Source organism: Serinus canaria, chromosome 5, assembly GCF_022539315.1.
Source record: "Serinus canaria isolate serCan28SL12 chromosome 5, serCan2020, whole genome shotgun sequence".
In the NCBI taxonomy this organism is placed as follows: domain Eukaryota; kingdom Metazoa; phylum Chordata; class Aves; order Passeriformes; family Fringillidae; genus Serinus; species Serinus canaria.
In genome coordinates, this window is record NC_066319.1 from 22,096,683 (window position 1) to 22,119,249 (window position 22,567).

Sequence of the window (22,567 nt, forward strand, 5' to 3'; positions counted from 1 at the left end):
GAAGCTGTCCTGTCTCATTGGTCATGATCAGGAGACTTTCTGATGGCCAAATGTCTGTTCTGCATGTGCATGGATAGAGAAGCAGCTGGGCTTTGGGGTGCAAGGGTTCAGAATCCTGCAAAGAATGACCTCCTCAGCCCCATGGCTTTGTGAGCTGTCCCTTCCCCAGTCTCTCCTGCATGGGGATGTCTGCTTTGGAGCTGGGAAGTGGCCATTTAGTGAGCAACTCTAGTGTGCTGGCTTCTGTGGTTCTCTATCCAGCTATATGTCTAGTCTGCTTCTGGGTTGGGATAATACTGTAAAAAGTAACTGCACAGGCCTTCAAAATGGCCTCAGCCTCATGCAAATTACTGTGCAGATAAACATCTTTATGGAACCATGCTGATCCCTTCCTGGGACACCTGCTAGTTGCTTTGGGCAGAGGGAGCCAGTTGTGCAACCTGAGTACAGCAGTGGGAGTTCCATCTCCAGGATTTCCTGGTCAATCTGTCTGCAAATAAATCCAGCTAACTTTGGCCAGTGTTGTGGTGTGAGAAAGAAAAGACAGGGATGTGAGACTGGATCAGGAGCAGCTTTAGGTATTTTGAGTGTCCGGCCTTGTAATGTCTTGAGGGAAATGACCTGTTGCAATGTGTTAAGACTTAACCTTAGTGAGGAAGGTGGTGCTTGCTTGTTGTGTCAAGAAGCACCTGCAGTGCTTGAGATCAACTTGAGGCTTGGAGGTTCCTTCAGTGCATCAGCTGGACTTTCACCCAAAGATCCCCCCCACTTCCACATTAGGTGCAAGATGAGAAGGAGGATCAGGAGCCTTAGGGTATGTTGCAGAACCTTAGTTCATAGTGCTGGCAGCTGCATCTCTGCATCTGTCAAACTGGAAGTTTCTCCTTGAGTAGGCAGGAGGGATAGCAGATCTGAGCCATCGTGCCAGCCTTACAGGGCATTCGAGGTGTTTGTGGGGGCAGTGGAAATAGCAACTTGTCAAAGCCAAATCTGGTGCGTGTTTGACCTCATCCCAGCCTAGAAGTTGCTAGTAGCGTGTCCTGTAGGGTCTGCCTTTGTTTTATGTCCCCTTGTGTTAGAGCCTGAGGGGTGCTGGTGGGGAGCAACTGGTCAAAGTACACAGAAACAACCTGCAGCTGCTTTGTAACCAATGATTTCCTTAAGCTATAGGATGTGGAGAAGAAGGGACAGCACCCTCAGGCTATGTAGATACAGTCAAATGTGAATTCTCTTTGCCTGAGCTGGAGTATTGGGACTGACTGACAGAGCTCAGTGCTCTTAGGAACATGTGTGCTGTCCTTAAGGGTTTGCATGATCTTTGCACTTTTTTGTAAATCTACTGAGACAGTGATTTCCGCAGCTGTTCTGCTCTGGTTTGTTTTGTGGTTCTTTTCTTTCACTGCCCTCATAAATGAGCCCCTTATTTGTGCTGTACAGTATCTTGGCAGCTGAGGTGTTTCAGCTGCCAGAGCTCATCAGGGAGAAACCTGTGGAGTGAGCATGAGGGTGGCTGCAGAGGAGGGCTGAGCCCTTCCCAGCAGAGCTGCGTGGCCCAGGCATGTACAGAACTAGCTTGGGCCAAATATCGTTAACTTCACTGAGCAGCAAGCATGCAGTGCTTGCTGGGTGAGGCAGTACAGGATCTAATTGGATAGAGCAGAATTGCAATTAAAAATTAACTTAGCCCCTCTGCCCCTTGACTGATGTGGTTATAATACCTGCACATGAATTTTCCCCTTTCTGCCTCTGTGGCCAATGCAGATCAGGAGGCAGAGGTATTCAGCTCTCTCCATCTGTCCTTCTCTGGGGTCACCTGTTACAGGAGGGGAACTGGGAATTTCACAGGCTCCTGTGACAAAAATAAGTTAATCTCTGAGCTGTGATGGGACTCCTCTGCAGCTGCTGACAAAGCAGGCCTCTGTGTGCATCTCCTCAGGCACACATGTCCTGGATTTTGTGTTCCTGCTCCACATGCAGGTCTTGCTGTCATTGCGGTTGCTGGGAGAACGATGTGCTTAAGACCTAGAGGTCATGGAGGGGACAGGACGTCATCCCCTGATGCCAGTCTAGCCTGTGAAGACTTGTTCCATTCCTTCCTGGTGGGAAACTCCTGAGTTCTGGATCAATTGATGGCTTCCTGGAATTAGTTCTCCCTTCAAGTCCTGGGTCTGAATGTGGGCTAAGAAACACCCTTGGTCAACTTCACAGCAGCTGACCAGGCTGTGTTAGCAACCAAGTTTTTATGGCAGTAGTGCCTCAAAGCAGCGCACTGCATTAGTAATCCTGCATATCTTTACAAGATGGAGAGTGAGAGGTTGGAAGAAATGCATTCTGCAAGCTGATGGTGTCTTGTGAAATCCTCTACAGAGCTGGCATCAATCTAGAGAATGACCGGGAAAATTTGGATGTGCACGGACAGGATTGTTGAAGAGAGTGGGTGTTGCTGCTTGGGGATGAAAAGTCAAATGGTCAGAGCAGTAGGAGTGAAGAGGGAGAAGGGAAAACGAATAGTTGTGAACAATCAGGGGTACTTGAAAGCTGCAGACTTCATGTGTTAACCTCTGCATGCATTGCTGCAAGACATTAAGGCTCAAAACTTAACCAACTTCAGAAGGCAAACTTCAGCTTTTACTGCAGCACTAGCTATGGTACTTAAGTTGGCTTTTTGGTACCGAGTGGCATTTGGATATGCCTGGTTGTGCTAACTCCAAGCTCATCTGCTTCCAAACCTGCCCTATATCAAATTTTGTTGAGCTTCTGCTTCTACTGTATGACAGTGTTGCTGGTCTCATGACTGCAATTTCAGAAGATGAAGTTTTGAGGAGTTTCATTGATGTAGTGGACAAAAGTAAGTTAATTTGCAAGAATGGAAAACTGGAAAATCTGTAATATTTCAGTGAAGCTCTAAAGTGTCTTGAAAGCCCAAAGCAAAAACTTAAGACCCTTTTTCTCTTCTGACATGAAGACTGTACTTTGAATTACTTCATGGCTCGGAGCTATGAAAGAGGTACATTGCCCTGTGGCAAGAAGAGAATGGTGCATAATGCTGTAATGCACAGTTGGGGTTTGATGTTTGTTTTGGGGTTGTATTTGTAATGCACATTGAAGATGGTATGCCTTTAACAAATAGCTGCAGAGCCCTGAAAGCAGTATTTTACTCTAGTTACCTCAGGCATATCTGCTTCCCCAGTCAACTTGCTTTGCTGTTTAATTAGCTGAAATAACTTTTATAAAGATCTTAACAGCTTTGCAGATCTGTTTTCCTGACAAATCAAAACAACGTGGACTGAGTTTAAATAGGCAGCATACGGCTTTTAGTGCTAGGAAGTAAGTCAGAGGGTACTGAGATTTGCCCCTCCAGTTTGAAAATTAGGAGGATTGCACCTGGGATCAGAAGTCTTAAGGTAAGAAGTCCTGTGCATTGCTCAGGAAGTTGTTACCTAGCTTAGTTCTTGGCTAGGTTAAAGAAGAGAAAAACATTTGTAACTCCCACAAGAGAAATTCATCATCACCTAGGGATCTGGCTGCCTTTGCATTCTGGTTAGACTGCCCGGCTCTGGTTTGTGATCCTATTAAGAGGAGATGTGTTCATGGTGAAGCCAGGAAGCAAGCCAGCTAGATGGGAGAATTTGCATATTAGTTATCCTCTCCAAGTGCAGCCTTAGTTGTTGGTACCTTCCAGGACTAGTGGCCTGAGAGAACATTTCTCCTGCAGAGGAAAGGAGGAATTCTGCTAACAGAGAGCCTTCACTCGCTTTTCCTCGTTAGTAGTGATGCAGCTGGAACAGAACCAACTCATGGTGATGGCTGCACCCGGGGGCACTGAAAATGGCAATGCTGTGTGTTTGATATTTGCTGTACATATGGACCAGAAACTATTACAGGGCTTTTCCATGGCTCATTTGAAGGACTTACTTTTGGGTGCCACTGGCTTTATGGCCTCTGACCTGAGGAGTTACTGAAGAAAAACTGACTGAGATCTTGCTAACTCGGCTGTGCAGTAAGAGCTCCTTAGGTGCAATGACTGCTATACAGAGAAGATTTGAGACCAGCCTGCAGCACAGCTGGCTGACATTTTATATCTCTTCTGCTTCCCATCTCAATAACATCAGTGCTGTGCAGTGATGAGCTTAGCACAGTCTCTAGTCATGGCATTCCTTGAAGTTTGAGCAGCAGCTTGAGCCACAGAGTTCAGACTTGTGGTCTCTCCTGGTAATTTGAGGGTGACCATTGCTTGTTGGGAAGGCTAGCCAGTTATAACAAGGCCCACATACCAGTTTAGCTCCTGGGTTAACCTAAATATTTAATAGGATTAAGCGAAAGCCTTTGATTGGAACAAAAGAACGAACTGGGCTCTGGTGATCCTTGGTACACTGAGGCTCACAGCAGAGAACTTGCTGACCTTGCTCTCTCTTAGGGCTGTTTCTTCCCAGGCCAGGCTGGTGACCCCGGCCTGTTGTTGCTTTTCTTTGGAGTTGGTGATTCTTAAAGTGGCATGGTGTGTTTGGAGCAAGGAGCTTGGTAGAGCAAATTTTAAGGAACTTAAAAGTTCTCTGTTGTTTATTAGGAAACAACTGATTCTGGGCCAGGAAGGAGAAGCAGGAAAGCTGACAGAACCACAGAATGGTTGGAAGGGACCACTGTGGTCATCTGGTCCAACCTCCCTGTTCAAGCAGGGTCATCCGAGAGCATATGACACAGGATTGCGTCCAGATGGTTCTTGAATATCTCCAGTGAGGGAGACTACACACCCTCTCTAGGCAATCTGTTCTGGTGTGTGGTCACATGCACAGCAAAGTTGCTTTTCCACATGATAAGGTAGAACTTCCTGTGCATCAGTTTCTGCCTGTTGCCCCTTGTCCTGTTGCTTGGCACCATGCAGCAGAGCCTGGTTAATGCACTAGCACCCTCTCTTCGGATACTGACAGACATGGATGAGGTCCCCTCTGTCATCTCTTCTCTAGGCTGAACAGGTTTTATCCTCACAGCCTATCCTTACAAGAGAGGTGCTCCATCCCCTTAATAATCTATGTTGTTCCAGAAGCTCCATGCATCTCTTTTACTGCTGTCAGGGAATTGAAGTAGCTTCCATCACTTTTCACCACCAGGAGCTACTGCTAGGGTTGGTGTTTTGATTGATTGTACTATTGCAAAGTCCATATAAATAGCAATGGAATTAGCAGTGTATTTGTGATTAAATCTCTTCTGTAACTGCTGATAGCTCTGTGTTGCTCTCCAGGAGATCTTGGCAGCAGTGACTGTAGTGTGGTGCTGGCGTCCTGTTTTACTGTCCTGAAGAGGCAGCTCTGGTATTCTGTGCTGTCTGTGCATGTGCTCTGAGGCCCACCAGGTGACCCAGAGCTCTGCACAGGGTAAGGGTGTTGCTCTGAAGGTGCCCAGAGGACCTGTGTGTAACATAACTCCTTGTCTGTGTGCTTTCCCCTTAGGTCCCGTAAGTGAAAGAAGATGGGGTCTGGCTGCCTAAAAGTCACCAAGTACTTCCTCTTCCTTTTCAATCTCCTGTTCCTTGTGAGTATTTTGAGCATCTCTGGAGTAAGAAGGAAGGCCTGGACCAAAGTTAGCTAGAAGATGTGTTTTTTTTCTGGATGTTGGCCTAGTTTGTTCATTAAATAATATGGCCGCAGTTTTGGAAGGAGGGAGGTGAATCCCCTGAATTTGGGGGATATCAGAGCTGCTGTGTTTGTCTCAGGTATGCCAAGCGGCTCCACTCCCAGTAGCCATCTGCTGCCTCCAGTGCACACAGCTCCATTCCTGCACTGGGAAGGGAAAGCAGAAGTTATGGGTTCTTTCTGGAAGGAGAGTAGTTGTAACTACTTTCTCTGACACATCTGGAGCAGCAGCTGAACTGTCTCTGAGCAGCAAAGCTGCAAAACCTGCCAAGTAGTGGCAGTGCCCTCCTAAATAGGCCAGCCAGGCTTCAAAGAGCAACTCTAATTTTGTTTGAGTCCCAACGGCTGGTTTTGATTTGTGACAAGATGAATTAGTCCAAGTCTCCTGTTTGAAATGGAGTTGGGGAGGTGGGGGAGGCTGGGACAGGCTTGTCTGGGGAAATAAAACAGCCCACTGGGTGCAGTTATTTTCAAGTGCGAGGTTTAGCAAAAGACTAACTCCTTTTGGAACAGATTGGGTCTGGGAGGGCCACACACTTTCTTGCATGCATCCTTCTGATACCTAGATGTTGTGTGTCCTGTGGGCAGTGATGGTACTCTTGGTGATGCCTTCTTGCAGTGGAATGGTGTGGTGGGGAAGTTTCAGCTTTCCACATGTCAGCGGGAAAATAGCCTGTCTCATATCAGTATCCTGTGTGCAATGTGTAAGGAAAAGGAGGGGTCAGGCTGGGAGAGAAGGGAGGGAAGTGAATTGTGATAAGGTGAGTGCTGCTTTCTGGTCTCTGTCCCTGCACACAGCTTCACTCCTGCTTCCTACATAGCTGCACTGTGCTGGTAGCACACAGGATGAACTTGAGGCACATCTGGATCTGGTTTCCCTTGGCTTACTGTGCTTGACTTTTGCACTCTGTGTTTCCTTCCATCCCAAGAGTAGGTAAATGCAATCTAATGGTCCAAAGTCAGGGGTGCTCAGAGCATCCATGGGGAAGGTTCTTGGGAGGGAGAGGAGAGGTATTTCGAGTGCCACTAGGTTTTTCTGAGTATGATTTAGTCCACTTTAAAGACAGGAAAAAATCATCTGAGTCCAGGCCTGTCCTCCTACTAGTGCAGGACTCCTCTGCAGATAGCAGCATCCAGTCTCTCTCCTCTCTTGAAGAAGTGATAAATTTTAAGTGGCATATAACAACCAGTCTACCCTGGGAGGCAGAGCTGTATTTGTTAAGACAGTGTTTAAGTCTTGCTGAAGCCCAGTATCTGGCCACTGTCTAGTTTTCCTTAATGCCCAAACCTTACTCTGAGTTCATTAGCTAATCTCTGTGTAGAGAAAGTTCTCTTCAATAAAGCCAGCCTAGCATATAGGAAAGGAGGAAGATGACAGCCTGAGATACTGCTGTACCTTAAAGCACTGTCACTGTTTTTGCTGTATGCTGTCTAGGGTCATTGTGGCTTCTATATTCCACGTTGCCTTTCTCTTTCTGCTCTTCTGAGCCAGGCATGGTTGCAGGCAGCCTGTGGGGAGAGATGTGCTCTTAGGAGGCAGAGTTGAACTGCTTTGTTGGACTGCACTTTCCTATATTTTGCAAGACTGTGCGGATGGCAGAATCTGAATCTCTCTCTGGGTCCTGGAGAACTCCAGTTTGAGTACTCCTGTCTTGGGTGGCAAGTGATTGGAAGTAGCTGTTCTTTGTCTTGTGCATGCCCTGCTCCAAACCAATCCTCTGGTGTAGCATCCAGCTCCCTCCCTCTTGTGGAAAGCTGGTCTGATTCACTGAGCTGGACCTGGAGAGTAAAAACTGTAGGGTAGGATGTATTGTGAGGAGGTCTGTGCTGACTAAAGGGAGAAGCTGCTTTAAATGAGCTCTTTAACCCTGCTGTGCTCAAGCATTGTCTTCCCCTCGGATGGCTCTGTCGAAGTGAGGTCTCCAAAGCCACTGTGTTCTGGCTGAGCTTGATACTTGTCTGGAGTGAAGATTTTGAGTGTGCTTCTGTCTTGACTGAGGGCAGGCTTTTTGTATGTGCCAGATGTTGAGGAAGGTGGCATACATTAATCCCTCCATCTTATAGGAAGTAGGTGACTTGAGACATTTTTCCAGTATTCTTGTTCAAGGTCTGAATTGGGAGGAGGTAGTTGGTAATTTTTGAGCTTCTACAGTGTGGTAGAGCTATATTAATTAGCAGAGAAACTGCTTGTATTGAGTTTCTGTGAGCTGTCAGCACAGATGTGTTTTGAATGCCTTGTGCTGCTTTCCTGAAGCTGCTGAGCTTTGTGAGGAGGGTGCTTGAGCAAAGGTGAGCGCCAGTGCTGCTGACAGAGCCCTGTGTCTGCTCTGGACCTTGAGCTGTGCCTATGTGATTGCACCCTGTGCAGGCCAGCCCTGGCTGGCTAAAGCATGCTCTTCAGCCTTGCTGATGGTTGAAGCCTGTAGAGAGATGCTGGTGACTCTTTTTAGAAGTTAGTCATTGAAATAGCACTTCTCTACAGCTCGAGGTCTGTGAGAAGGTCGCTTGCTACGGCTGAAGTAGTTCAGGGACTTAGTGGTATTTTGCAGTCTTGGAGATTTACTTCAGGGAGGGGTTTGACCTGCTTTGCTTGAAGGGAAGAAGGTTACTTGGACTGCCTGCCTGCTTGCTAGAAAAGATACCAGATAAGCTTGGAGTATAATCTTAGTTTCCTAATCAGAATTTAACACGTCTGCCTTCTTGGCTAGCAGACACGTGCTGCAGCACATGCTTCTCCTTAAAGGGAAGACAGCTCTGCAAGACAAGTTTACCAGTCTCTGGAAACTATTTGCTTGGAATATATAACTGTCTGTCCTGCTTCTAATCCTTCAGTAAATGCAGCAGAAGGCAGCTACCTAAGCAAAGCCTGGAGTTTTAGAGCCTTTCTGTTGACCCCTGTGCCAGGTTCAGTGTTACATCATTCAATCTGAGCATGAAGGAAAGCAGTGCTGGGGAAGGAAAGCTGGGAACCCCCAGCTGCTCTTTCCAGCAAGATGAGTCAGCTTCATCGCTGCTTAGTTTATCCAAACCCCTCTTGAATACCTCTCTGTGGGAAACTGCTGACCCTGCAATGAGGGATCTGCATCCTTCTGGCTTGGGTGTAGAAGGAGATTTTGCTGAAACTGGGGGTGAAACCTCCACCACCCAGGGAGGAGGGGAGATATCTGTTCCCCACTTCAGGAGTTTACAGCAGTATAACAGAGGAATGAAACTCCATGAAAAGCAGATGTGATTTCCTCAATGGAGGGTCTGAATCCAAGCCAGTGGCAGCAGCAGCCTTGCTATGCAATGCAAACTCCTGAAGATGCTGAGCAGAGATATTATCCTGCTAGGAAGTAAATACACTCATGTTAATGGGACAGTGTTTTTTCCCTGCCTGTAGTTGTTGTCTCCCTGCCTTCCCCTTGTAGTGTTTTCCATAGCAGCTCCTGGCAAATGCACAAGTTGAGGACTGGAGCAAAGATCAGAGTGAAAACAGGCCTTGGATAGTCTGAGCACCTCATAACAAATAACTTCCCAGGAACTCTGCTCAGCAGCCCTTCTGTGTTGTGTCAGCAACAGCAAAACTTAGGTGACATATCAGGGTCAGTGAACCAAAAGGGATGTCACATACAGCCCAGTTTGCATCGTTGTTAAAACAACTGTTTATTAAAACTGTAGTTGAAATGTGAGACTGCCTTAAACTGTCAATTCAACAGTTCTTGAGCAAAGAAGAGAGTTTGAGAGGAGTTTTTCCAAGTTTGAGAGGAATTTTTTTTAGGTGTCCCAGCTGCTGCACGTACAAGGGGCCTTTCTAGCTTTATCAGCAGAGTGAGCATTGTGGGCAGCATGTTGGGACATAAGGTAAAGGGGAATTCTTTTTTTCTGGGATAGAACAGCTACATGCTTTCTGAAGCTGAGTCAGTATGCTTTGGAGGTGGGAACTTGCTTGATGACTTTCTAATGCTGTCCCCAGAGCTAGCTACTTGATGCACCTTCTGCCAAGACAGAAAAGCTTGCAAGCAGCTTATTTCAGACTGTGGCTTTATCTTTGTTCAGAAAAGCTTCTTTGTATGAGCAGCTGAAGCCTAGAGTAAACTTTCAAAGTGTGGAGCCAGTGCCTCTTTGCCAGCTTGGTTTGGGTGGTGTTTTGGCATTTTCCATGTCTTCCAAGTATTAAAACATTATCTAATGAAGCAAAGAATTGCAATCTTTCTTTAGCCCTGTTAGTTTATTTCACTTCATCCTATCTTGAAATCCTGCTGATGTGAGAACAGCTGTTAGCAGTTCAGTTGCAGTTCTTGTCTACTCCTTGTTTCTTAAAGCCTATTTTGGACCTTTGCACAAGTGTTTTCCAGTCCTAACTGGCTGAACAGCACGATTTTCAGCTACTTATCAAAGCTGAAGACTTGCTGATACCTAAAGGCTAAAACAGAGTATGCTTCCCCCCACCTTTCAAAGTGAGATGGAAAAATGTATCCATTTCTTGGCTACTGAATTCAGTTTCTGGATTCAGCTGAATTCTCACAGGTATGTATTGCTCTACTAATCCTTGCCCTACATAAGACTGTGTGGTGAGCAAGCCAGAGGCCATGGCTAATGTTTCATAACTCTTGACTCTGCTGAGGTTCAGGTATTCTGCCAGAAAGTAAGGGCCAAGCCTCTTGGGTTTTTCTGTTTAAAAAAATATTTAAAATCATGTGTTTGTCTTTCCTTGGTTCTTCACAGAAGCCATGCACTTACCTTTCACTTCTGACAAGAGTGTTCTAGCAGCAGGGTGTCTCTTCCTCAGACTGTTTTGAATGGTCCTCCTATACAATGTTATGTACTATAAAAATACCATGTGAAAAACTGCCAGGCAGATCTTGAGACTCCTGTGCAGTTGGCTGAGGCTTTCTTCCTGGAGTTGTGCTAATCCTGTTTACCCTGGGAGGAGTACCACAGGGGAGATGGGTGGGAACAGCAAAGGAATGATTGTTTTTAAACTGGAAGTATGGATAATAGTGACTGCCTCCTCTTATTTATCTAAGCTTATAACTTACACAAAGCCGTGTATGTTTTGTTCTTGCTCTTTCAGATTTTGGGTGCCGTGATCCTGGGATTTGGAATATGGATTCTGGCCGACAAAACAAGTTTTATTGCAGTTCTGCGTAAGACTGTGTTTTTTCATCTTCCTTCTTTTTCTGAATTGGCTCTGTTCTGGGGCTGTGTTTGACCGTGGTGTTGTCTAGGAATAGCAGTACTTTTGTGCACGGTCTGTAGCCTGAGCAGCAAGGTGGTGTTTAGCAAGATGGGATTGTTATCAGGGACACGGTGAAAGGGAGCAGCCCTGGAGACACAGCATTCCTCTTAGTCTTGTTGATTGAAACACCATGGTCAGACTGAGTGAGACTACTGCCTCTTCAACCAGCAATCCAAATATTTTGTCTTAAACACAGGAGCTAGTATTTCACCCTATTTTCACTGCATGCTCTGTGTTTTCACAGTGATTTCCTTATTACCATAAGGTGCAAATGCCTCCAGTGCCTTAATGCAGTTTGGCTGTGTGAGTCCTCCAGTGCTTTCTTTCTGTAATGATCTATTTCAATTTAAATGTTTTAAATGCCAAAGAAAGTAAGTACCTGGTTTTACTGATGCTTCATGTACTTTGAAAGGACATGGTATGTATGTTGCTAAGCAGTAGAGAACTCAGATTTGGGGGTGTGTATGGGGGTGTGTGTGTGTGTATGTGTGTGTGTGTGTGTGTGTGAAGTGCTTTGACTACTAAAACGTACTCTTGATTACACTTGGTGAGACTTACCCTGGGCATCAGAGGTGTTCTGTATTGTGCAAGGGGCTTAGCTTTCTTCCCCTAAAGTCAGCCACAAACTTTGACTTGAGTCTCAACAGAGAGTCTGCTATCTGCAAAAACCAAAACCTGAGCTGGCTTAGCAGTCTGGGCTTCAGAGGACAGTAAGTGGACTTTCAGCAAATGAGTATCTCAGCTCCATCTTTCACAAGCTCTTCTTCCTTTGAGCTCTTTTCTAGAAACACCTCAAACTTTTCTGCTTGGTGGTTCTGGTTACTTTTTGTCACTGCCTTCAGAATGGCTGAGTTGGGCACCAGCCTCAGTGCAGGAGGGCTGCCTGCATGTGAGGAATGCACACTAATGCATTCATAGTCCTGTTCCCAGCTACATTGATGCTGCAAAGGGCTTTATCTGCAAGTCATGCTGAGCACTCTGACCTGGTTTGAAAGGTGCTGGATGGGGAAGACACCCCTGCTAATGCCATACATGCAGATGCTACTCCTTTCTCTGCTTTTGTGCTGTGGCAGCTGCCTTGCTGCTGCAGGGCTGAAGGTCAAGAAGCACAGCAAGGGGTATTGGTTAATAAAGTGGGGGCATGAGCAGAAGCAGTACATGCAGCCTAAATGGAGCCTGTCATGGCCTGGCTGTTTGCAGTACCCCTCACAGTCTGAGGTGTGCTTACTACCAGTGGGTCAGCAGCTGATTCCCTCAGATTGATGGGTCTTACAGCCACTTGTGGAGGGAGAAGTCCCTGAACTTGGCCCTGTTTCTTCCCATTTACTTGGAATCTCTGCTAACAGAGCAATTAAGAATTTAGTTTCCTTCCTGAAGATTTCCAGTATCAGCTCTTTCCCTGCCCCCTCACTTCCTTTCCCATGCCTTGCCCCTCTTTCCCTCTGCTTTAGTAACCTAGGCATCAGGGAGGGCACCCAGCTGCTGCCAAAGGAGCCTGTTGTACTTGCTTGGCTGCCTGCCCAGCGCAGGGGAAAACACGGAGTGACGGCAAACAAGCAGGAGTTGAATGCCCTCAGAGCCTTCTCTTGCAAGGCAAGGCTGTTGCAGATGAGAACTGCAAGTGTGGCTCTTGTCCCCTGACACTATCAGTTCTCCAAGAGGCTTTTGAGTTGGAAGTACTTTTTTCTTTCTTCTAATGGGAATTTGACAAAGCAATGGTTTCTAGCACTGTGGAGGTGCTGCAGCCTGGGCACTTGAACACTGACTAGCATGATAGCTGAGCTGATTTTGAGGGAGGGAATAGGGTAGATTTGTGAAGGCCACTCCTGTAAGACTGCTGTTTCAGTAAATGCTTTGCAATATCAGCACGTAACCTGCACAGCAAGAGTCACAGGACTGGTGAAGAAGCAGGATCCTGGGGTTTGTGGCATATGTCCAGCCAGGAACTGCTGGCTGAAGTGACCTGTGTGACAAATGGATCTGCTTCACTTCTTGTTAACTGAACTTTCTTCTGTTCAGCATGTTTTAGGGAAGAAAACTTGGAAGCTGGTGGCTTGTGCCAGGTATCAGGAGCAGGGGGGAAATATATATTAGGGGGGAGAGTATCAGTCTGGGCTTGATTATTCTCCTTTAACATATTTCAGGAGAAGCTCAGAGGAAGTTTGCCTCCTGAGACTTCCTTAGTTCAGGAAACTAAATGCTGAGCTCTAAAAATGTTATTTTCATTAATCAGTGGACATCCAGAATTCCCCTATACTCTGTAGCTTGCCAATAAATGAGGTTTCTAGTTACTGTTTCTAGAAGAGTATCTCTTCAGCTTTTGTTCTGTAATGCAAGAAATAGTCAGCTGACCAGCTCAAATGTAAGAGATTTTCTTCTGTTGCTTGCAGTACTAAATGCTGAGGGGAGAGGGCTGACATCACCAGCATGTCTGAAATAATCTGACCTAAACTTGGTTGAAAAACCGTTGAGCATTTAGAAACAATAGCAGGGGATATCTGGGAGGATTTGTAAAAGTAGCTAATTTGGGTATTATATTTGTTTTGATCCTGGAATAGCATCTGTCTGCAGGGTGTTGTGCACAGGTGCTGCAACAGCCTGTGGTAAGTGCCTGGCCACAAGCCATTCAACCCAGACTTGCTAAAGTAACCTGTCATATCATCTGTGCTCAACACTAGCTGTAGCTTGTTGCGTTTCACTCCGCAGCGTTAGTTTGTCCCAGTGTTGACTGCTAGTGGATAAGTGAAAACAGAATGGCTACAACAAGAAATAGTGCTTCAAAGTGAAAAGGCTATGCAAAAATGGGCTTTAGGACTTGGAAGAAAGCTTCCCTGAAGATAGCAAAGGGAATTAAAGCAAATAGGCAGTAGTTATGGAGTAGATCATCTTTTATATTACTGTTATTTGCAGTACATTCATGAGGGAGTAAAATTCCAGTAAGGAGATAATTTTCTCCAAACAAGGTTTATTTGTTTGCCGTGACCTTGAGTCTTCCAGACTCTGGAGACCTGCAGGATGGCTTTTAAGCCTACTTTCATCAAAAGACAACCAGAAGCATCTATCTGTCACTGTGTTTGGTATGCATCTGTGCAGTCTGTTTGGAGTGGACAAAGACAATTATCAGTAGATATGGACGCAGTTCTATAAATGGTGATGACAGACGTATATTTTTGTCAGTCCCTAACATTGTTCCTTCTCCTGGCTCCTACAGAGATGTCATCTCCCTCCCTGAAGACTGGTGCATACATCCTCATCGGTGTTGGGGCACTTACCATGCTGATGGGGTTCCTGGGCTGTCTTGGAGCTGTCAATGAAATCCGATGTCTCTTGGGTCTGGTGAGAGTATTCATGCCTGTTTTAGAGACAGCCTTTAATACATCTCCTGCAAAATATCTGTTGGATTGTAGATGGGGCTTTGGTCTCCTGGGGATGTTATTTCTACTAGGTCAACTTAGATCTAGTTCTTAATTTGCACACATTAAATTCTCCAGCAGTCAGCAGACTGCAGCAGAGCTCCTCAGACATTACTGATAATAAGCTCAGAACTGAGAAGGAGAGAGGATATCACTGACACTTCTTGCACACAGTGGGCTGAGGACTGCCAGCTGAGAAGTGTACCCTGTCCCCCTTACCCTTACTTCCCAGTTAGTCCTGTGCTCTCAGTGGTAGAAGAGCAAGTTCCAAGGGCAGTGAAAGAAAAGAGGAAGAGTGATAGTATCCTGTTATGTCCCACCTGTGGAAAGTGCAAGAGTCAAGAGAGACCTATCTAGGATTGTCCTGTATGTCAGGACCTCTCTTCAAGCAGTTCATCTGTAGGAAGCTTTCTGTCCATGATAGGTGGGATGATACCAGCTTCATACACCTCAGCCTGCTACATGACTCTCTCTTATTCAGAGGACATATGTATTGGAAACCAAGCATGGCATACACTGTGTGTCCTGGTATTAGCACCATCTCCTTGTCTAACAATAGTAGCTGCCACCATTTAAAAGTAACCTCAGCAGTTTGCTGGTGAATCTTGAATTGAGATCCTCAAATTAAATAGCATTTTTAAAAGGGTAATTGATTTTTTAAAAAAACACATAAAAAAATTAGGCTTGTAAAATTGACTCTTTTTTTTCTGTTAAGGCTCAAGGTAGGCAGAGCCCATCTGATTGATTGAGGCCAGAATGGTCTGCAAATGGATTTGGCTGTGGGAGAGAGAGTCTTAGTTAAGATGACATGTGCAGAGAGGGTGTGTGAACCCTTTCCTTCCTGGAGGCTTTCTGTTGGCCTAATGGGTGAAGTGCTGAACTGCACTGGTCTGACGTTGGTTCCAGCCTTTTCCTGGGAAGGAATTGCTGATAGCAGAGTTTGTCTGTGGGCAAAGAGGCATTAGCTCATGTTGTGATTTCTCTTGTATATGTAATTTTATTAACTTTTATATTCAGGTTTTTCTAAAGACCGACAGTGATCACTTATTTTTTTTTGTTTCCAGTACTTCACCTGCCTGATGATAATCCTCCTAGCTCAGATTGCTGCTGCACTGGTCATCTACTTCCAGAAAGAAACGGTAAATCTTTATTACCGTGCACCTTTTCCTTGGTCTTGGCTTGGGAGAAGGGTGTTACCTAGAAATCCTTTCTTCCAAACTGGGCTGACCTGTTAGCAGGCATAACTGGATTCTCCTTTTCTCTACCCTGGCTCAATAGCTTTGCTATTTGATTTTTCTGTATCTGCCTCAATAGTGCTGCTTGCTCAAGGATTATGAAACTTTATTTGGTATGCAGGTTTTAATTTTGGGTAGTGGGAACAGTGGAGAAAAAAAAGTCCTAAAATGCTTTAGACCAAACCTTCTCTAGATCCTGCTGTAGACAACCATTTGGGCATGTAGTAGCAGTGGTTACTACCATGTTGCCATCCCTGGTGCCTTGAGGAGTTACCAGCCTGAGCGCTTTTTTGACTGGTATTCCTCCTTGTGCCATCTTGTTCTGTCCTTTCAGTCTTTCTGCATCTGTGGGTAGAACTCTTCTTGAAAGAGCTGTCCTCTTTCCCCAGGAGCAAACCCAGATGTCTGATGGTTCCTGTTCTACAGCTGGATTTTAAAGCCAAGTGGTTTAATGTTTTGAAGTGGATCCCTTTGTCTGGAAGGCAGTTTCACAGTGCCTTCTAGAGCTCCAATATGCTTTGTAGTGTAAAAGGGAGCTACCTATTTTTGAGCTACCTAAGCATTGCAACAATCCAACATGGATATAGGTTACCTGGCCAAGGCAGTTCCTGATCAGGCCTTCAGCTACTTGAGAGCTAAACTGGGAGCTACATTTATTCAGTGGAAACAAGTTATAGCTGTGGGGTCACTACTGGCTGCTGGTATAAGTTGTGGGTAACCCTGTCCTTTGGTGCCTAGCTGTATGGTTGTGCTTGCCTCTCCTAAGCCAACTCTTTAGCTAGATGGTTACAGAAAGCAGAACAGTTGAGGAAGTTATGGATGGGGCCTGGTGGAGAAGTCTGGGGCAGGGGGAAGGTGCCTGCCACCAGCATAACTGATGTAAGCTTTGTACTGTGGTGACTGAGCAGCTGTTGGCTGGATTCCTTGCCAAATGTGGTGTGACTAGCTTGCTCTTTGGGCTGGCAGAAGTTGAAGGAGAAACTAAAACAGTGACTAAAACTGGTGTGTAAAGATAATTCTCAGCAAACAGCTCTGACTAATGCAGATATGGAGGTGTGGGGATGGGCATTCCCCTGTGATGGGGAAATGTGACTTCAAACCAGGAAATTCTGTACCTCTGTTAGCATTTCTACTCCAGTTGCCAATCTACTCTAGAAAACTCCATTTTGTAAGCTGTAGCTTTTCATTTAAACCTCATCAGACCAGGGAAAGTTTAGAAGTGCTGGGGGGTTGTTTTCCACAGCTGTTGGAGCTGGTGAGACTGAGATCATCACTTTTACAGATCTGGGAGAATGGTCAGGGAAGCTGGGCTTTGAACAGATGCTCCTGTTCAGTCCCTAATGAACAAAATTAATGGAAAAGCTCTTCTAGAGCCGTTCTCCTTTCAGGTATCCTCCAAAGTACCTGCCTAGAGCACTAAGAAAAACTGCTTGAGGAAGGTCTTGTCTGAAACCTCCAGCACGCTGGTTTGGGGCTGCGCTCCAGTGCTGCTGTGCAAGTCGCTCTGCTTCGCTGGCTGTACGTCATCCCAGGGCAGCTTGGAGCACAGTAGGCACACTGAAACTGCTCCACAGCCAGTCCCTAGATAGCTATTGTGTTCTTTGTGTTTATTTCTTTCTGACTTCAGGAGCTTGGTTAGATATAAACCAAGGAACAACAAGGGCGAAGGAAGAGATTTTGGATTCAGAATGTAGCAAGGTGGTACTCACTCCTTCACTTGTAACTGAAGTATTTATTTCTATGGATTCACTTGAAGTTTTTGTTGGCATATCTGTTCCTTTTTGGTGTCAAAATCGTCCCCCACTCTGACAAATGAAAGTATGCTGAAATTGAGTAACTGTAAAAGGCTGAGCCTCTGACAGGAAGGCTTCTGCTTTGCCTCTCCCATGGGCATTGTTAGAGGAATGCCCCTTCAGACTGGAATTGCCCAGTACTTCTGGGAAGATGTTGATGCAAGATTGATTTCCCTACATTTGTTGGTGACTGAAACTGTGGGGTGGAGTTTTTTTATGGCAAACAACATAGTAACATCACAAATGCTGAAAATTATATTCTGCTTTGTGAACTGAATGTTGCTACTCGCCTACATCTAGTGGATCACAAGCCCCTAAACGTGAGAGAGCCTGGGCAAGTTCTCTCTTGGCCTAGCTCACACAAGCCTGTGCAGCTTGGCTCTAAGTGCCTTGCGTAAAGGAGAATGGTGGTGTTTTGGGAATAGCCCTACTTGCCAGCTATTGTTTGCAGCAAACAGGCCTGCGTGATTGCATGCAGTGACTTGTCTGGGGCTATGGACTTTGTATGAGTTTCAGAATCTGAAGTGACAAGGCAGAGGAGAGCTCCCTCCTGTTTTTTGACCCTGCTTTTGTGTGCAGGCTTGATGCTAATAAGTGCTGAGGAAAGGATCTAGCTTGCATCTGACAGGGACGGGATAGATGGCTGACAGTGTCTGACAGGGGAAGAAGCCTGCACAATCCATTGAGTGATCAAAAACCTTGTCTTCCCTCTGGCATTCAGCTTTCCCCATCTCCCTCTTCAGTAGCCCGTGTGGTGGGGAGACTGACAGCCTTGCTGCTTTCTGGCAGTGAGCTGTGGCTTTGGTGCCTAGGATCTAAGTGCCCCTACTTTGAGGTGGTGGGATTATGCCTTTGGACACTGGGCTTGCTAGAGCTGGGAAGGGGCAAGAAGCCCTGAAAGCAAGGGTAGCCATTTCCTGAAGCTTTCGTGTCTCACACAGTGCTAAGTCCTGATAGCTCTAAGTGGGTGGAGATGGTTAGAATGTTGAAAGCCCGCGTGTTCCGTGTGCTTTTCTAGCTTGTTGCTCTTTCGGTTTTCCTGTGTCAGGTGCTTCAGGGTGAACAGCTGCAGATGCCTGTGTTTTCCCTTTGGGCTGCTCTATGGGTTAAACCCACAAGCAAGCTGCTTGTGTGGGTCTAGAACTGTGCCACTGTTTGCATAATAGTCCCCCTCTCTCAGATTGCTTGCTTAAACACCTAGGAATGAGTGATTTTTTATTTTTTTTTAATTTGAAATGCTTCACTTTTTGAAACAAGAGCTGTTTGCAGGACTTCTTGCCTGCAGCAAACAGCTGTATGTCTACTTTACCCTTACTCTTCTTTTGTAAGAGTAAGGGCAGAGCAGACATAGAGCTTCCCTATGTAGCTGTGGTTGGGGACATCAGGTTCAAGTCCTGTCTGCTTGTGGTGGGCTCCTGGGATTCCTGCAGAAGTGGCAGTAAGGCTCTGACTCAATAGCTGAGGGGCTTGATGGGCCCAGGGTAGGAAAACAAACCCAGCTCTCCTTGCCTCCCTCTGCATGTGGAGCAGCAGTGTGCAGGAGGGGTCAGGGTGGGAACTCACAGGTTCAGTAACTGATAAGGCTTATGGCAGCAGCCAAGGCCAATCTCATTAGTGAGAACCAGGTCAGGTTGCCTTGATTTGAAGGGAAGGAAAAGGGGAAGTGAAGTTATTAAAAGGGGAAGAGATAGACATCATGAGAAGAAAGATCATGCAGCTTCCATCCGTCTGGCCTGACATGGCTGATCCCAGTGAACTGAGCTGCAGTTTTCCTAGGAAGAGTTGCTGATGTGGAGAAGCTTCTCTCAACAGTAGGCAGTGCTTCCTCTTGCTGAGTGTCCTGGTATTTGCCATGGTCATTGAAAATGCTTCATTGTAGAAGAAAAGAGAAAACCCATTTCCACTGATTTGAAATATGCTGTAGCACCACAGTCAAAAAGGTAATATGTGGGATGGGAACATCCTGGTGCTTAGGCTGATGTAACTCTATCCTATCCCTTGGGCACTCTATTGGCACTTTTCTCCAGCCTCTTGTGAATCTGGGTCTGTCCTTAGCAGTCCTTATGTACAGGCTGGTTAAGAAGAGCTTCGGAAGGAGGTGGGAGGGAGAAGGTGAAGGAGTCTGCCAGGTGGTAGCTTGCACCTCTCATCAAACTGAAGGATGTTGTAAATATCTCTGGAAAAGAAATGGTGATGAAGGGATGGTTTGATACACCTGAACTTTGTGATAAGACTGTTAATGAGCAGTTTAGGTAGTTGTAATACTTCCTGTCTTTATATAGAAGCAGGACTTGTGGGAGTCTGGGGAGAGGTAGATCAACACCTTGTGAAAAAGGCAATTTTCCATCAGCTGTGTATCAGAAGACCCATCTGCATTCATGAGCAGAGTGGCTTACACCTTCCCTGAGCAGTGGAGATGAGCTGCAGTGGCAGAGATCCTGGACCAGGGTCTTGCCTGCAGTATGAAGTTAGAAGCTCATAACCTGTGAGTCCTTAAGGCAGTGTTGTCCTTCAGCTTGCCCTTAACTTGCCCATCTGTCTTGTCTGGGGCAGGCAGTTAGTTGTTCAGCCTGTGTCTTAGCAGGATAACCATACCTGATCTGTTTCCTTACTGCTCACCGGGTTTGTCACCTTTCCCCATGTCCTGGCAAGGACTTGCTGGTGCTTTGGCTGTTGAGCAGCAAAGCTGCTGCCCTTATCTGTACTTTTTAACTATTTGCAGTCAGCTTTTATGAGTGACTGTCGCTTTATATATGTATCTGAAACACCAAAGAAAAGGCTACAAGAACTGATAATCTAACTCTCCTGCCTCTTTTTTTCTTGCCAGTTGAAAGTTGAGTTGTCTGGCATAGTTGTAGACCTCATTGAAAATTATGACCCTTCGGATGAAGATAAGAGGAACTTGCAAGATGCATGGGACTATGTGCAGACACAGGTGAGTCATGGGGAGCAGCAAAGGTAGATGATGCTATTTGTCAGTGCAGGCAACGACCTTTAAAGCTAGGCTGAGGACAGAGAAGCAACTACTGCACATTGATCTGGCTGATCTACAAAGTGGCCTGTGAGGTTTGGTGCCTGCAGACTAGAAAATGGTCTTGCTTCAGACCCTTAACCGTTTCTGTCTGCTGGTTGTTAGAGCTAGCTAGTGTCAGCTCTGTGGCCTAATGTATCCATCCTGTCAAATAGCACTCCAACACTTCTCTTTGTCTGCTGGGCCTCTTGAATACTAACTAACGTGTGAAAAACAGTTTGCAGGTGTTTTTTTAGCAAAAAGTCCCTAGTTTATTGCCAGGCAAGTCAGCAGCACCTCCTGCCTTACTACTTGGTGCATGTTGCTTGCTTATTGTGATGGTTCTTCTGCAAGTATCAGCGCTCTTGGGAGCCATCCAACTGCCCATGGTTTCTCTTTTAGCATCAGGGTCAGCTCTTGAGCAGCTAGAGGGTATTCAAGCACACTGGAGTCATGACAGCTGTTTACTGCCAAACCACAAGCTTGAGAGCTGGCTGGCTGTTGTAGTTAAACACACGGCCAACATGGGACTGATGGGTAGTAAGTACAAGTAACAGCATTTGTCTTCTGTCTGTTCTTTGGTTTGCAAAACACTGACCTGCAGTATTTCTCCTCCTTGGAGAATGATTTATGTATGTTTTTTCACTGTAGTTGTAACTCCTTGGTAGTGAACTCAAAAGAAGCCTGATTCTACTGTGGAGGGAGGCTACTGCTTGGACCCTTCTTTTATGTAGGAGTAGAAGAAAAAGGTTTTGCAGAGATGGAGAATTTGAGTCTACTTCATCTCACACACTGGAGTTAGCATTTGAAAGAGGGTTGGGTTCTGTAAACCGGGAGTTTAAGTCCAAACCTCTTGTGAGGGAAATATATTTCCTTCTGGAGACTGTGTCTTCACAGCACTCTTTTGGAAACCAAATGCTTGTCCTGATGTGGATGTTCAGCTGTTTGTATCTCATGTCTATTATGGCAGAAATGTTACTTTTCCTTTCTGAGCAAAGAAGGATTTTCCCTAAACCTCTACCTCGACATAGACAGCCTTTCTGCTCTGTACCACTGGGCAAGCACTGGGATCCATGCTTAGAATCTTACTCCTTGCTAGACTTCCCGATATGCTTTTCCCTTCAGCAAACACTGTTTTATCACGTGGCTCTATAGGAATGTAAATGTTTCTTTGGGTGGAAAACTTTCCCTATCCCGTGTTCCAGCTGGTCCCTGCTGCACCCAGGCGGACGCTGGTGCGCGGTGGTGTGTTGGGCTTGGCGGCATGGGGACGCCATCGTGTGGTGGCTCCCGCTGCCCCGGGGCCACAGCTGACCCGGGGCCCTTGACCTCTTGCTTTGCTAGCAAAGTGGCTCTTAAGTAGGAAATAATGTCCCTGTGTTCTGGACAGCTCTATATATAAGTAACCAGGATGGTATTTAGTGCTGCTAATTCATGCAAAGTGTGTGTCCTGTATGTAGTTGCAGAGAGCTCCTGAGTACTTCTGTCTGCTTGTTGTCATGTGCGGTTATCTTGCAGTGCAAAGTGTAAGACTGTGATGATCTCTCTCTTGTTATTAGATTTCCTGCTGTGGCTGGACTGGAGCAAAGGAATGGGAAAATAATGAGATTCTTCGGAACAAAAGCAATACTGAGTATCCGTGCTCCTGCTCCAATAGATCTAAGGACTTAGTGGAAGGAAGAGGTTTCTGCAGTCTGGAAGATCCTCTCAATGGCACTGCAACATATGCTGACTGGCCTGTTCATGAGCAGGTGAGTGAGTATGTCTGGGCCCTGTGAAGCTTCCACTGAGGCTGCCTTGTCTTTGTTCCCCTGAAAATTTAGAGCACTTCTTTCATGTCCTTATTGCTTGAAGTACCTGTGGAATTTGGGGCAAGGGGGGACAGAGTGACAGGGATCCTGCCCTTTTCTGCAAAAGCTTCTATGAAACAGGGTATAGCATTTAACTGGGATAATTTCTGAGTGCAAAGATATGTTATGGATTTTCAGTTTTGAGATATTTAGATCCATGCTTCTCTTCTTTGTGGCTGTGTTTTCTCTTTAGGGATGCATGGATGGTGTAGAGGAGTGGCTGAAGGACAACCTTGGTATCATTCTTGGGGTTTGCACTGGTGTTGCTGTTATAGAGGTAGGTAGTTTTCTGACATGAACCTATACTGTCTTATCATGGAGACTTTTTTTAAAGGCAAAGCTCTTTTCTCAAGTAATAGACACTTGGTTTAATGGCAGTGCAGTTCTAGCTCTTGGCTGCGTCTGCCTGAACTGT

At 45.9% G+C, this 22,567-nt stretch overlaps 1 protein-coding gene across 4 annotated transcripts in view; it reads left to right on the top strand.

The window, feature by feature from the left end:
- CD82 (CD82 molecule) overlaps positions 1-22,567 on the top strand; it is a 38,854-nt gene that overhangs the window by 13,795 nt on the left and 2,492 nt on the right. For all 4 annotated transcript variants that reach the window (XM_009102140.4, XM_030240283.2, XM_050975193.1 and 1 more), the window contains 7 exons: positions 5,448-5,529; positions 10,687-10,759; positions 14,063-14,187; positions 15,329-15,403; positions 20,120-20,227; positions 21,862-22,053; positions 22,346-22,429. In XM_009102140.4, the coding sequence (XP_009100388.1) occupies positions 5,467-5,529; positions 10,687-10,759; positions 14,063-14,187; positions 15,329-15,403; positions 20,120-20,227; positions 21,862-22,053; positions 22,346-22,429 (720 nt within the window). In that variant the 5' untranslated portion in view covers positions 5,448-5,466. The remainder of the gene's footprint in view (positions 1-5,447; positions 5,530-10,686; positions 10,760-14,062; positions 14,188-15,328; positions 15,404-20,119; positions 20,228-21,861; positions 22,054-22,345; positions 22,430-22,567) is intronic.